This window comes from Schistocerca cancellata, chromosome 9, assembly GCF_023864275.1.
Source record: "Schistocerca cancellata isolate TAMUIC-IGC-003103 chromosome 9, iqSchCanc2.1, whole genome shotgun sequence".
In the NCBI taxonomy this organism is placed as follows: domain Eukaryota; kingdom Metazoa; phylum Arthropoda; class Insecta; order Orthoptera; family Acrididae; genus Schistocerca; species Schistocerca cancellata.
In genome coordinates, this window is record NC_064634.1 from 221908140 (window position 1) to 221925264 (window position 17125).

The following is a 17125-nucleotide window of genomic DNA, read 5'->3' on the forward strand; positions in this document are numbered from 1 at the left end:
TTCTCTCTTTGTCTTCCATTCTTGTTCTCAGTTGGCTCTTGTACATATTGTATATTACCCATCTTTCCCTATAGCTTCTACAAATTTTTCTGAGAATTTCAAATCTCTTGCACTATTTTACATTATCAAAAGCCACTTTTTTTCAACTAATCTTGTGAAGTAGTTCTTTGTTTTTCTTGCATTTAGAACATTAATATGTACAGCACCACAGCTGTCTCTCTGGTATCTTCACATTTTCTAAAAGCATCTAACAGCCTCAATTTTCTTTTCTATCCTTCTGTATATTTTTTGTCAGCAAATTTGATGCATGAGCTATTAATGTCACTGTGCAATAGTTCTTGCATTTATCTACTTTTGGCATATTTGGGATTTTGTGTGGTGTCAGCCCAATCTCACAGATCCTACACACTAACATAAATGGTTGTTTAGTTGCCATTTCATCTAATTATTTCATAAACTCTTAATGAATGTGCTCTATACCTTCCACCTTAGTAGATCACTAATCTCCCAATACTCTTTCAAACTCTGACTGTAATACTGGATCCTCTGTGCCTTCCCAACTGACGACCAGTTTGATTCTATAATGTCAGTAGATAGGTTCTCCCCCTTGGAGACCCTCAGCATACTATTTACACCTATTCACTCTATCATCTGTGTTTAACAGTGAAATTTCTTTCACACTCTTAATGTTGATATCCTTGTGTTTAATTTTACCAAAAGTTATTTTGTCTTTCCTGAACACCAAATCTGTCAACCATTGACATTTTTCCTACATCCATTTGACTTGCTATTGAATTCATTTCTAAGTGACTTATACTATAGTATTCCTTCCTTTTCCAGTACATGTCATATTTTCTTCTTTCACTAATCAATTTAATCCTCGGGCAAGTGAGCTATTGTTCATAACATGAGTGGGTGTGTGGTACACTTTGAACACATGTAAGGAATAGCAGTCTTTATGTTATCAAGGTAAACAAATATGAGCAAAATCACAGTTTACACTTAGTTTAATTAAACAATGATAGAAAAAAATTACATTATATACGCTAAATCATTATTTAACTAAACAATAATTAAATAAACTTTTCAATATATCACTTTGTTGTTGCATGCAAGTGTTAACCCCACATAGTAACGACCCACTCAAAACGTTAAAGAGGGCAGCTCGATCAGATCCGTGCCAGCTGTTTATTTAATTACCAGTTATTTTGTAGATAACTACCTCATTGTGGGATTGTGCTGCCAGCTCAGAGGCTGGGTCATTTTCTTGCACAGATCATGAACTTTTTCTCACCTAGCTCACTTTTTACTTTATACTACTGCTTCTCACATGACAATACAAATTACTACTGCGTTACCTGAAGCAATAATGAAGGAATAGGTGCCGGCTCACAATTTTAAAATAGCAATAGAACAGAACAAGACAATGTTACTTGTGATTGGTGTACTTTATACATGGACATATTCACTCAAGGGTTAAGTATTTCTTCTGTCACCCAAGATTTATTCAAAGTTACCTTTGTTAATCCACATTTATTGATTCAACTTTGGTGACAGCCCTTTCTAGGGACGTCCATTTCTCTTCAATTAACCTGCCTGCTGTGGTATTCATTGTCACCATACCTTCCAAAAATTATAATCATTGCTACAAACTGGGCATAAAGGAATGGTACAGAGTACAATTGTGAAATTGTAATTACCAAGGCTCCAAGTACCTTGCCCCTCTCCCCCCCCCCCCTACCATACAGAGAGAGAGAGAGAGAGAGAGAGAGAGAGAGAGAGAGAGAGAGAGAGAGAGAGAGAGAACCCCCCTCCTCTCCCCCCATGCCTATCTACTTTTCAAGGCACTGTGCCTTAAATGATGGCAAGTGGTCTTGCCCTGTTAGCATACAACTCAAGTAACTTAAAAACTGAAAATAAAGCCAAACCATCATCATTAAGTGTATGGTAGATAGTTAGCAATAACCTATGCACGGGTGAGACTACCCATGAGGAATACTTTTAAATAGTGTAATTAAAAGAAATATTTTTATCGAAAGAAGTTCATAACTAAGTTCATCTATGCAAATGAGAAAATTGCTTGTAATTTGTTTCATTTGGTGCAAATGTGCTGAAGCTTCACGGATAAAATGAATAGTAGAAAAGAAGCAGTTTTTTCAGTCATTCGAGGTAACGCAGCAGAATAATACTTGAGACATCACAGACTGAAAGAGATACTTTAAGTAGGTGAAGAGAGATTGCTGTTACTAACAATTCCACATCAAGAAGGTATTGTGGGGCTGATCGCACACAGTGTCATTGAAAATTGTTTTTTACCTTGCTCGAAGCAACCACTGATAGAAGACAAACTGCTAATAGTACGAAGTGAAAATACTGTTAGGAACTAACTTTTGTACTCCAAGATTTCTAACCTGTAAGTTGATCAGTTTTATATAAACTTTCAAGCTATCTCAATTGAAGTTTTCCCTGTTGTTGAATTACCAGCATGTGTAACATAACAACTATTTTTTTCTCTAAGACACATAACATTAATAACTTGTAGAATTCATAAACTGAAGAAATATTACCTTTGAAGTCTATAATAGATTGAATTGATTCTTCCTGCTGTTCCATTATCGCAATATGCAAGGGAGTCTGTCTGTATGCCATCTCTACTTTATCATCGTTCCCTCCTCCTTCCGTGAGCTTTAATGTCTGCAAGTTGGGATTAGCTCCACAGCGAAGTAACTTGCTAACGAGCTTGCTAAGGCCCCTTGCACATGCAACATGCAGAGGACTCTCACCCTGTAACCATGTGTAGACTGTCAACAAAGTCGCCGACATCGACATAGCATCTATTTGTATCTGGTATAAAATGTAATCTATTGTCTGACCTTTCTGTTGACATGATTGCTGTAGGCCGAATGAGTGCACAGGAATAGTCCAGCTTCTTCTATACCTTCACGAGCCACAAGGTGTAGAAGCGAGTCTGCAGATGATGTGTAGATCTAGGCAAATATGTGAAATATACTACAGTGAAAACAACACAATTTTAAAATTACTTCTGAATTACCTAAGTACTGATTCAATTATGTACAGTTAAAAAAAGAAACAGCTCAATGATCACTTTTTTGTTTCCAACATCATATCTGACTATGCACTACAACGCTTCAACAATGAATATGATAAATTTTATCGAAAGAAACACTAACATTCTTCTAATGGATATTACTGTGATTAACTTTAATAGCCTGGGAATAGATAATTAGTAGCTCGGTTACCTGTCCACGCATACATTACACTTCTACAGCCATCCCAAAACCCCACCTCTGATTTGTTCCTGCCATCACCTAAACGCAATGCAAGATGTGATAAAGTAACAGGAATTTTTGTTTTACTTACAGAATCTATATTTATTCATCAACATCTACTCTATCCCCTTCAGAGTAATCTCCCTCAGCTATAATACAGGTACAGAAACCTGGCTAAAGCCTGAAATAAGTTCTGCACAAATTTTTACGAAGTCTCAGACGGTGTTCAGGAAAGATAGATCAGGCAAAATTGGTGGTTGAGTGTTTGTGTCTGTCAGTAGTGGTTTATCTTGTAGTGAAGTCCGTGCGAATTGTATGGGTGGAGGTTATACTTAACAGCCGAACTAAGTTAATAATTGGCTCCTTCTACCGACCCCCAGACTTCGATGATATAGTTGCTGAACAGTTCAGAGAAAATTTGAGTCTTGTAACAAATAAATACCCCACTCATATGGTTATAGTTGGTGAGGACTTCAACCTTCCCTCAATATGTTGGCAAAAATACTTGGTCAAAACCGCTGGTAGGCAGAAAACATCTTCCGAGATTGTCCTAAATGCTTTCTCCAAAAATTATTTCGAGCAGTTAGTCCATGAATCCACGCGAATTGTAAATGGTTGTGAAAACACACTTGTCCCCTTAGCCACAAATAATCCAGAGCTAATATAGAGCATCATGACTGATACAGGGATTAGTGATCACAAGGTCGTTGTAGCTAGGCTCAATACCGTTTCTTCCAAATCCACCAGAAACAAACGCAAAATAATTTTATTTAAAAAAGCGGATAAAGTGTCACTAGAAGCCTTCCTAAGAGACGATCTCCATTCCTTCCGAACTGACTATGCAAATGTAAAGATACAGTAGCAACAGCAATTGAGAGACTCATACCTCATAAATTGGTAAGAGATGGAACTGATCCCCCATGGTACACAAAACAGGTCCGAATGCTGTTGCAGAGGCAATGGAAAAAGCATGTGAAGTTCAGAAGAACGCGAAATCCCGAAGATTGACTAAAATTTACAGACGCGCAAAATTCAGCACGGACTTCAATGCGAGATGCCTTTAATAGGTTCCACAACGAAACATTGTCTTGAAATTTGGTAGAAAATCCAAAGAAATTCTGGTCGTATGTAAAGTACACAAGCGGCAAGACGCAGTCAATACCTTCGCTGAGCAGTGCCGATGGTACTGTTACCGACGACAGTTATTGAATGCAGTTTTCTGAAATTCCTTCACCAGGGAAGACGAATGGAATATTCCAGAATTTGAAACACGAACAGCTGCTAGCATGAGTTTCTTACAAGTAGATACCTTAGGGGTTGCGAAGCAACTCAAATCGTTTGATATGGGCAAGTCTTCAGGTCCAGATTGTATACCGATTAGGTTCCTTTCAGATTACGCTGATACAATAGCTCCCTACTTAGCAATCATATACAACCGCTCACTCACCGATAGATCTGTACCTACAGATTGGAAAATTGCGCAGGTCGCACCAGTGTTTAAGAAGGGTAGTAGGAGTAATCCATCGGACTACAGACCTATATCATTGACGTCGGTTTGCAGTAGGGTTTTGGAGCATATACTGTATTCAGACATAATGAATCACCTCAAAGGGAATGATCTATTGATACGTAATCAGCATGGTTTCAGAAAACATCGTTCTTGTGCAACGCAGCTAGCTCTTTATTCCCACGAAGTAATGGCCGCTATCGACAGGGGATTTCAGGTTGATTCTGTGTTTCTGGATTTCCGGAAGGCTTTTGATACCGTTCCTCACAAGCAACTTCTAATCAAGCTGCGGGCCTATGGGGTATCGTCTCAGTTGTGTGACTGGATTCGTGATTTCCTGTCAGGAAGGTCGCAGTTTGTAGTAATAGACGGCAAATCATCGAGTAAAACTGAAGTGATATCAGGTGTTCCCCAGGGAAGCATCCTGGGACCTCTGCTGTTCCTGATCTATATAAATGACCTGGGTGACAATCTGAGCAGTTCTTTTCGGTTTTTCGCAGATGATGCTGTAATTTACCATCTAGTACGGTTATCCGAAGACCAGTATCAGTTGCAAAGCGATTTAGAAAAGATTGCTGTATGGTGTGGCAGGTGGCAGTTGACGTTAAATAACGAAAAGCGTGAGATGATCCACATGAGTTCCAAAAGAAATCCGTTGGAATTCGATTACTAGATAAATAGTACAATTCTCAAGGCCGTCAATTCGACTAAGTTCCTGGGTGTTAAAATTACGAACAACTTCAGTTGGAAAGACCACATAGATAATATTGTGGGGAAGGCGAGCCAAAGGTTGCATTTCATTGGCAGGACACTCAGAAGATGCAACAAGTCCACTAAAGAGACAGCTTACACTACACTCGTTCGTCCTCTGTTAGAATATTGCTGCGCGGTGTGGGATCCTTACCAGGTGGGATTGACGAAGGACATCGAAAGGGTGCAAAAAAAGGGCAGCTCGTTTTGTATTATCACGTAATAGGGGAGAGAGTGTAGCAGATATGATACGCAAGTTGGGATGGAAGTCATTAAAGCAAAGACTTTTTTCGTCGCGGCGAGATCTATTTACGAAATTTCAGTCACCAACTTTCTCTTCCGAATGTGAAAATATTTTGTTGAGCCCAACCTACATAGGTAGGAATGATTATCAAAATAAAATAAGAGAAATCAGAGCTCTAACAGAAAGGTTTAGGTGTTCGTTTTTCCTGCGCGCTGTTCGGGAGTGGAATGGTAGGGAGATAGTATGATTGTGTTTCGATGAACCCTCTGCCAAACACTTAAGATGATGATGATGATGATGTTTGGTTTGTGGGGCGCTCAACAGCGTGGTTATCAGCGGCCGTACAATTACCCAATCTTTGCTCAGTCCAATTGCGCCACTTTCCTGGATGATGATGAAATGATGAGGACAACACAAACACCCAGTCATCTCGAGGCAGGTGAAAATCCCTGACCCCGCCGGGAATCGAACCCGGGACCCCGTGCTCGGGAAGCGAGAACGCTACCGTGGCCAAACACTTAAATGTGAATTGCAGAGTAATCATGTAGATGTAGATGTAATACACATGTGCCAGCACTTTTTCCAATTTTGGAAGCTTTTCCAGAACTCACTTTTTGTTATGGTGTTCAGCTCCTTCAGTGATTCTGTTTTTATCTCATCAACAGTGGCAAAATTATGTCTATCCATGGTTCTCTTCTGTGTCAAGAATGAATAGAAGTTGCAGTGGGTCATGTCCAGTGGATATGATGGCTGAGGCAACATAATAGTTTTCTATTTTGCCAAAAAATCATGAAACATGGAGGTGTGGGCGGGAGCATTATCATGATGTAATTTTCACTAGTGGTTTTGCTACAATTCTGGTCATTTTCTTTAGATTGCTACATGCGAACAGCGTGTAACTGCCAGACAGTATTGCTTATTGACCATACAACCATAAGGTAGTAACTCATGATGCTTTAACCCATTGTAATCAAAGACAACAGTGAGAAAAAGCTTTACATGTGACAGAATTAGTCAAACTTTCTTTTTGGTCTTGGCTCTTCAGGCAGTTTGCATTGAGACAAATGGACCTTAGTTTTGATTTTGTACCTGTATGGCAATGTTTCATCACTTGTTATAATCTTCTTTAGTGGTTCTGGATCACTGTTGATTCCATTCAGCAGTTCCTGAGCGATTTGTATGTGACATCCCGCCACACACCGTCAGGTGGCTTGCGGAGTATGGATGTAGATGTAGTTGTAGATGACATCATTTTTTGTCAAAATTCAATAGTTTCGGAACGAACGTTGCTGCAACACGTCTCTTACCCAAAACACCCACAAAAAAATTATTCTGCATGAACCAAAGAATATGCCAACATTATCAGCAATCCCTCTGATGGCGATTAGGCGATTTTCCAGAACCATTTTCTTTTACATCTTCCACAATCAGTGACGGATGTGCTAGGGTGTCCAGGGCAGTCGTCATCTTCAGTGTTCTCTCTACCCTCTTTGAAATGTTTATGCCTCTCATGAACTCTTATCTAGCAGTAATTTTGCCAAAAGCCAGTCATAATTTCAAATGCAGTGCTGCACCTTATAACATTTTTCAAGTAAAATTTAATGAAAATTCTTTAATACATCTTTTTCGAAAGTAAAAATTTGTCGAGCACTCTAAGACTTGTATAACCTTTTCTAATGCCAACAGTAAATTAAATACATGGTGTTTTAGAAAGGACTTTACAACTTTAAAAACTCATATAGATATATTGGAAGAAGATATAGAGCTGGGTTTAGTGTTATTTTTCAAGGAAACCCATCAAGTTTTTTTTTACCTTAAACTAAAGATGTTGTATGCTGCTTCCGTTGGTTATCCTGCACACATACCATTGCAAGCCAATTTCTACCCAAACTCACTGTAGCATTGCAGATGTAACTTGATCAGTGATGGCATAAATTCTTGCTATAAGTTCAGGTACAGAAACCAGCACAGGTGGTACAAACACAATATCCTTGATGAACACCCATTTAAAAAAAAAAAAAAAAAAAAAAAAAAAAAAAAAAAAAAAAAAAAAAAAAAAAAAAAAAATCGAGTGGTGTCAGCTCTGGGGAACGTGATGTCCATGCAATTGGCTTATCACGGCCAATCCATTGACCTGGAAAGCGGTCACTTAGAAAATGTCGGATGTCAGCCAGGTAGTGGTGTGGTGCATCATCTTGCATGAAGTAAACATTTTATTCTTGGTGATCCTCATCTGACATGATATCAAAAAAACATTGTAACATTTCTAGGTACACTATCTCATTGGTGGTTCTCACTTGAGAAAAAGGGGGCCCATACACTTTGTTCTTGCTCAATGCACAAAAAAACATTCAGTTTGGGGCTATCATGAACATGTTGGAATGTTTAATGTGAATTTTCACTGCCCCCAAATCCTACAGTTGTGTGTGTTAACCTTGTCACTTAAATGGAAAGTTGATTTGTCAGAAAAGATGATTTTTTCCAATAAATGTTCATCCTCATGTAATCGATTTAACATAGCCGCAAAGAAGTTCTTACGACCAATTTTATCTGTGTCTTTTATTGCTTGTGCGATTGTCAGTCTGTACCATTTCAAATGCAAATGGCTTCTCAACAAATTTGCAGTTCGCAAGATTCACACCAGGTCGATTTTGTAGGGCCGTTGACAAAATTTATCTCACTCGCTCAATGACGTCATCAGATGTACTTGGACGACCTGATGATTTCCCATGTCTTACCGAGCAACCTGTTTCTACAAAACAAGTATGCCACTCATAAATTGTAGGCCTACTAGGAGGACCTTTAGTATGCTTGGTATGGAAATTATGCTGAACTGTTGCTGCCGAGTTTGATTCATCAAACCAAAACACACAGCTAGCACGCTTGGGTCCAGTGTAGACAGCCATCATTAACACAACTGCCACTAGCACTCCTTACGGTGCGATTCAGCACTAGTGAACTACATGAGGCAAAACATGATGTATTTTCCTACAAATTGACACTGCTGTCACGTCTGTAGGTACTATGAATTAATTTCTATGAATTTTCAAAGCTACAAAGTCCTTTTTGAGACACCCTTTTTACATAACAGCTGAAAATGCAAAAATGTGTCAGGAACATGTGTACCAACAATATAAAAAAAATTGAAAATTGGGTTTATAAAGGCTGTGAAATTAAAAAATTCCTATTACTTTTTAATCACACCTTGCACTTATATGCCTAGTTCATAGCGAATAAAAAGTGAACATGAACTATTTTAAGCATATGCTGTTACAAGTCAAATTTTATTGGAGAAATTGTTATTATTTCACTCAGCATTTCTACTCTAGAATCAGATGTGGCAACTTTATGTAAAATATGGAAATTTGAGCAAAAAATCCATGACTGGGAAAACAATAAGCAATTGTCATTACAGACTATATCAATGCTGTCAAACTTCAAAGATTCCCCGGAGTATTTTGAGAGTGATTACTTACAGAAAATGTTTCAAAAACAATTTCTTGTCAGTCTTTATTTTTATGAATACACCATGAGCACCTCAGTATTGTTTGAAAGTAGAGTTTGTTGTATTTCCTAAAAAAACAGTTTCTAATGTTTGGAGACATTTTAGTATCATTATAGGAATGTGAAGTTAATAATACACTAGCAAAATCCTGGAGCAAAGGGGCCCCACTTGACAAATTTCATTTACAAATTATCTACATTGAAACCATATATGGACTTAATCACAGGCTGCCACAAGAAAGGACAGACTGTCTTTGGTAGTAACTTCAGTTTCTTGTATAGACTCCTCTGTCAACAATGTAGTGCTGCAATTAGGCAGAGAAATGATCTTGGAGGTGTGGGATGTCTTATTGCAAGACAGTATTCTTCTACAAGTTTTTTGAAATTTATGGAGGGTGTTTAGTGTTGATGGACATCAGATTAGACGTCATCCCATCATATCACATGTCTGGTCAATAATGAGCAGTTCTCACTATCATGTTGGCCAGATAACCAGATGTAGGTCTTTGAGAGAGCACTGATTAGTGTCAGAACTGTGTCAATGAGCATCAACTGCAAGTGCAATACAAATGGCAACAGATGGGATGACTGATGTTCTGGATGTACACTGGGATGTTCAGTGTTGCCTAAAATGATCATCAGATCTTTATGTTCTGTGCAGGGTGTAGCATCCTACATCATGAGGCTCCTTGTTGGACCAATATATTGCTGTCCAACACACTCCTAGTTGTAATGGCATTGCAAACAGCCACATGAAGGCAGAATTTTCTTTTCATGACTGAACATAATGTTGTTCCACCTGAAGCAAAGCAAGCACTCTATCATGCGTGAGATACAGAGGTGAGTAAGTGTGCTGGGACTTATCCCAGTTCACAGCTAGTAGCGCCAAGTCACATGAACACGTCCAAGCGTAGTGCACAAGTACTGAACTACAATTAAGTATAAAATTAAAAGTCAAAATTTATGTTTAAAACTTTTTTTAAATATATTTTGGTATAGTAATGTTTCAAATATCCAGTCTTTATGTACCTAGACTTGACAGTTTCCGCAAAAATGGAAAATGGAAAGTGCCTTTAGAGCTCATAAATAAGTGGTGCAAGTTTCAAAACAAAAGAGCGATAATTACGACCGGAATCCATGTCTTTAGAAAAACTGGGGGGTGCTAAATAATGGACTTACAAATGTAAAAATTTAGTTTATGCTTCAGTTCACCCTAAAAATAACTGAGACACACCTTAAACTAACTCTTATAGTTTTTGAGTAATTCAGTGAAAACAAATTTTGTAGCTAAAATATACCAAATTGTAGTAGATTAAGAACCGGTAATTTTAATCATAGAAAATTTTGGTTAAAGCAGCTGATAAAACATACCAAATAATAGAGCGATATCAAATTTTAGAGCTGCTGTATTATTATCATTCAAAACAAGTTATAGTAAAGGTATGGTTCAGAGGTAACGATCTACTGTTAGTTCCACTATAAAAATTCTAGAACGCAAAGTTTTTATTCAAGTGAGCTGAAACTTTTTCTGTGCTTTCAAACAACTTACCTGAAGACTAATAAAAATTAAGAAGATTCTAAATTAATTCATAACTATGTTATTAAAGATTATGTGCCCGAGAAATCAGTCATCCTGAGGCTGCTGCCGTGTGTCAGGCAGTAGACAACAGGTGTTTGCCTCGAGATGACTGGGTGTTTGTGCTGTCTTCATCATTTCATCATCATTCATCCAAGTGGTGAGAATGGACTGAGCAAAGGTTGGGAATTTGTACAGGCGCTGATAACCGCGCAGTTGAGCACCCCACAAACCTATCATCATCATCATCATCATCATCATCATCATCATCATCATCACAAAAGATGTTGCCTCGGCCATCCGCTGTGGCACCTATATAAATACAGCCCAAGAGGCAGTAGGAAGGTTCACTTCACACTCAGCCACTGTAAGATCCATGTCTGTTTAATGTCGGATCCCGTTCTGCCTCAGATGACGTCAGAGCCGGACTGTGACAAATCACATATTTGCAGTAAAAATGGATAGTGAACTCGCGAGGACTGTACACCATCCTGGATTGCTTAAAATTCACCAAAGTAACTGTTAGTGTGCTGTCCATGATAATTAAACTCGATAGGCAAGTGGCGACTATTATTTCCACTCTTATGGCGAGCATTAACTTTGAACTGTATGTTTAACATTCATTTGAGTATTAGTCAGGGCAAAAGACAATCTGGTAGGAATGTACCATAGAGGTTGCCTCTGAACTGCTAGTTGTGCTATTTATGATAGAAAGATTTACTGTCTATTGAACATAGTGAATTTCAAATTTTTGTATGTGAGAAACTTTACTCAATATACGTATTAACTAGAACTTTATACTTTCATTTAAAATCATAGTCCTGATCCTGCTAAGTAGAAGGACAATAGAAACATTTCTTTCAATGGGCTGGACCAGAATGTAGCCGTGCACACTAGAAACTAAGGGCAGTAGGTTTCCCTTCGCTTTCTGGCTGACTACAAGATTAGTTACTAGGCTCGCGTGAATAAGACGGTGTAGCATAACTACCAACGTCACAGATGTCGAACTATAACATTATAATTATTAACTTGCCGTCCCACACACTCACCCCTCCTGCTGTTTTTGCAGTAAATTGGATGGCAGTGATGAGCTAAGGTAGGCTTGCTCATTAGCAAATATTCTTCATGGTTTTAGATCATACTCTGGGTACAACAACTCATTTCTGTTTCATCTGGTAACTGATCAGTAATGGCTGTTTATGCAATGTGGCAACACAAGCTGCTGTCCTCTGGTACTAGGACATAAATAATCTGCATCTTTCATTGACTTCCAGAACTGATACACAGCTGACGCTTAAGATCCAAAATATTGGGAATTTTCTTGAAAAGAACAATGAAGCCTCCCACATGTTCACAAAAGAGTTCCATAGAAATTACATCTTCATTAAATATTGAGCTTGTTGCCACCATCCCAGCCAAGGAGACAAGAGTACAAGGCTCAAAACAACAAAAAGCTGATTCAAAAAGTCAATTGTTACTGACTCACCATTATCATATTCATTCCATGATTTGGATACCATTATCAGAATGGCACTTAGTATCGTTGCCTTTACTGCCACTTCTAAGTGGCTTGTTCAGACAGTGCTTGATCAGTAAAAATAGAGATTCCTGTACTGTGACCTTCCATAGAGCTTTTTAAATTTAGACTTCTTAAAACGTTTACAGCTTTTCTGAGCAAGTGGGAATACAAAATCTGTTTTTCACAGTTTCAAGCACAGCAAAAGTTCAATCACATCACATCTCAAAATCTGTTGCTCTGATTTCATCATCAGAGGTACCGATGTGGTGTACTGGTGCTTACTGTGGCAAATCAAACACTGCACACAAATATGATGTTTGTACATAACATATACATTTGAAACATATATTTTTCATTTCATACTAGCATACTACATGATTTTTGTTAGTAGAGGCCTTTGCTAGAACTGTTTATCTGACATGGAAATCTCTTCAGGTTTGCTGCTGGATCCTAAAATCAATTCAATTCAATATCTCAGTGATCCAACTGTTTGTCATCTTATCTGACTACATGTTTCTAGTAGAAGACAAATAACAAATATTAATATTAATCATTCCAGCTTTTCTGAAGAGCCAACTGTAGAAACTGGAAAGTCGAACCTGATTTCCCTAACAAAGGATCAGTAACAATCTACCTAACCAATTTCGAGAAAGCTCATTTTAAATGCAATGATTGAAATTTCTTGCATGAAACCAATGAAAAAAAATGGCTCTGAGCACTATGGGACTCAACAGCTATGGTCATCAGTCCCCTAGAACTTAGAACTACTTAAACCTAACTAACCTAAGGACATCACACAACACCCAGTCATCACGAGGCAGAGAAAATCCCTGACCCCGCCGGGAATTGAACCCGGGAACCTGGGTGCGGGAAGTGAGAACGCTACCACACGACCATGAGCTGCGGACCAAGCAATGAAAATATGTGTGAAACACAATTGTGGAAAGTGGCACTTCTTTAAAGACTATACTGCCTCAATTGGAAGCACAGAAATAAGAGTATAACGAATTTACTTACTGGGTTTGGTGAAGCTCCTGCATTAATAAGTCTAGCAGCAAAACTCTTGTCATTGTATGGAGGTCCAACAAGCAGTGCAAACCACAATGGGGTGTGCCCTTCCTCAGTGCGCAGATTGAGATCTGCGTCAGACTCCAGAAGAAGTGAGAACATAGGTTCATTGCATGCCATGACACTTAAATGTACTGCAGTGCTGCAACAAAATGTCAGTCTACAGCACGCACACAACAATGGATACAAAATAATAAATTGTAAAGCAGATACAAGTTGCTGCACACACAGTGTCTTTGCATTTCTGCTTTTAACTTCCCACAAAAGACAAACGAATATAAACTGCACATTAACAAAGACTAAGATATGCACATTTACAAGAGCAAAAACAACAGCCCAAAAATACCACATCTGCTGATATATATCCAATAATGTAATGGAGCAAGGGAGAGGGAGAGGGAGAGGGAGAGGGAGAGGGATACTGATGAATTTCTACTTAAAAACTGGTAGCCAGTAAAGTAGAAAATGTAGTTGCATGAATGAGACTAAGAATAATAGTGTTTTCATTAATGTTAACACTAATCATGGATGGATATCCTGTAAATTGATTCATTTCACATCATTTTGATAAAAAAAAATCATCCAGATAATCTATGGAACATGCAAATAACTAACTAATTAACTATTTTACACAAAATGGTATTATCACTCATTTTCATCACATTTTCTCTCACTAGAATCACTGTTATATTGTACAGAAAATTGTCTAACATCACTAGTGCTTTACACAGCCCTCCACAGTAAAAAGTATTGCCCTGTTAGCTAACAGTCAAGTGATGCACAAGGAGTTTTAAGGAAATCCACAAAATGCGAACTTGTGTAAAGATCAGCTATTTGAGGAGAGAAAGCTAGTTTTAAATCTTGAAAGTCCTTAACAAAATGTGTATTATTTCAAAAGATCGGTTGCTCCATTTCTGTAATTACAAAATTTTCTTGTGGCCATTCACATTTTGTTAGTGCTCTCTAGTCTAATTTTGGAAGCCCCCCCCCCCCCTTTTTTTGCATGTGACCTTCCACAATCTTTTTGGATATCCTGCACATGAATTCCTCACTGGTACAGATGTATCCTTGAAAAATTGAAAGCTCTGAAGCAGAAAACTCATGATCCAACAAGCACTTTGTGTAATAAAGGTGTACCTAGACGGCATACTGCACACTTATATAAACTGAATTTGACTGAAGTCCACAAGGTCACATATTATGGACTCTAAGTACACATTTCTCCATTGTAGCAACTCACTATCTTTGTTCTTGCTCAGTTGATGAGGGGAGCTTTTATAGGACAGGAGCATTGATCTAATATACACACTCCCAACAACAAACAGTTTTCTGTTGTCATACGACTACTTTACTGGTCCGCTACTCCATCAAAGATCTGGCAGTGCTAATCCACCTCCCAAATAAGATATTTGACTCACACAATGAAGTCCAGAAAGTAAAATCAACAATATTATGAAATGGATAGATTGTTACTCATCGTAAAGATACCACACTGACTTTGCAGACAGGTACAACAAAAAGCTGTTACACATTGAGCTTTTAGCCAAAACTTTCTTCAGAAAAGAAAACACACTCACATTCACATAAGCAGGCACATCTCACACACAGATGACCGCAATCTCCAGCAGTTCCAGCCGGAGAAGACTTTGGCCAAAAGTTCAATGTGCACCATTCTTTTTATTGTGCCTATCTGCAATTCAACATGTCATCTTTATGGAGAGTAACAATCTATTCTTTTCATTGCATTTGATTTATACAATTTTTTCAGCTGAAGCTGGCTTAACCCTGTCAGGGCTATGGGCATATATGTATGCCCAGCAGATACAGCACAAAGACAGCTACAGGTGTACAAGTACGCCTGGCAGGTAGAACAGCCAGACATCTAGAGGTATTTATTTACACCTAGCAGGCAGGAGGACCCGATGGTTGGGCACAGGAGCAGGTACACGTACACCACAGAATGACGACTCACTACTGTCAACAATACTGCCAACACCATCGTTAACTGCCATTATTTGTTATGTCAGAAAGTGCTACAGCTTTCACCTGCTTACGATTCCTTTCTGCTTACAAGTTGAACAAATAGATACAATTTTATTTCCTAATGAACACATGACATTTGACACAAACATATGTAATCTGAAGGGCATGAATTATACTAATGAATGGAAGAATCAGATGTTACAAAAGACAAACAGTGTAGCAGAACAGCTGCAGTCTCTCGGCAACTGTTGCTGCCACACTGAACAGAAAATGGTACACATAGCCAAGTAGCTGCATTTTATTTCTTAATCTACAAAGTATACATGACACATACATGCATAATGATAAGGGGCAAGAATTATTCTACACAAATCACTTATCAGATGTAAGAAGAGGCGAGCACTGCATCAAGTTACATGCAGTTTCTCACTAACACTGGCTGCCATGTAGAACAGAAGACTGTCTGAATTTTTGATGTCTTCACTAGGAACTGTTCACTTTAAATGTTTATAACTTGAAACATGTTACAGGCATGTATATCGTTAGAGTAAACCTCAAGTTACAGAATTTTCCAATGACAAATATAAAAGTTCTTATTTTTCTAAACAAACTTTTACTCAGCCCAGGGCAAACTTATAACAGGAAGCCTGGATTAGTGTTGAAGTTCTCTTTTGTGATTATCAAAACCTATGGGCACTGTGACTGTATACTGTGATACTGATTTTATAAAGAACATTGTTGAAGATTGGTTCTATGTTTGCTGGAACATGCAATTAGCTGACACTGGACACAAACTGCAGAGGTCATAGGGCTGAGTCAGCTGCCCACCAGTGAGGTACACAATACTTTCGTTCCAGTCACCAAATAGGGCAGGCTGGATGCACAGCCTAGCAGCCACAAGGGTTATCTATCTATTAGCCCCATTTTCAACCAGAGGCAATGTACCTTAAGGAATGGCACATAAGTATGGCACATCCCAAAATTTATCTAAGAAGGCAAAATTCTAAAATTGCTATTTTTTATGTAACTTATTCAATGAGTTTGAAAACATGTGCCTCAAGTATTTATTTTAAAAGCTCAAACAATTGAAAATCATCCACTTGGTCCTTGTAAGATACATTATTTTGAATACAGATGCTACTTTTCTTAGTCAACTATCTGAAATTGTATCTTCAAATACATTCAGGGTAACCAATGACTTGTGATTTATGAGTAAAAAATATTCACAAAAAGTATTATATCCTAATAATGTTAGGATGATAGTGAAAATAAAAATCTCAAATACAAAGAACCAGAATGATTGAGAAAACCACGTCTGATTCCCATATATGCAACCAACAAAAAATGCCACTGTAACGTTCCATGAAGTGAAGAATACAGGATAAATATCTTGGCTTTTGATCACATTCACTTACGTGTTGCATTACTTCTATGCTTTCTACTATTAATATTGAGCGGTGTAAATAAAGAATGGCCAAGTAGGCTGTACAGTTGAAGAGGAATGGACATCTCTGAAAAGGGCAATCACAGCAGTTGGAAAGAAGAACATAGGTACAAATAAGGTAACTGCAAGAAAGCCATGGGTAACAGAAGAAATACTTCAGTTGACCAATGAAAGAAGAAAGTACAAAATGTTCAGGGAAAATCAGGAATACAGAAATACAAGTCACTGAGGAATGAAATA

General features: G+C 38.1%; 1 protein-coding gene across 1 annotated transcript in view; it reads right to left on the minus strand.

Annotated features, from left to right (window-relative positions):
• LOC126101579 (rabankyrin-5) overlaps positions 1-17125 on the minus strand; it is a 443789-nt gene that overhangs the window by 104753 nt on the left and 321911 nt on the right. The window contains exons 9-11 of the mRNA XM_049912232.1: positions 13408-13600; positions 2874-2987; positions 2568-2784 (exon numbers count right to left, since the gene is read on the minus strand). Coding sequence (XP_049768189.1) covers positions 2568-2784; positions 2874-2987; positions 13408-13600 — 524 coding nt within the window. The remainder of the gene's footprint in view (positions 1-2567; positions 2785-2873; positions 2988-13407; positions 13601-17125) is intronic.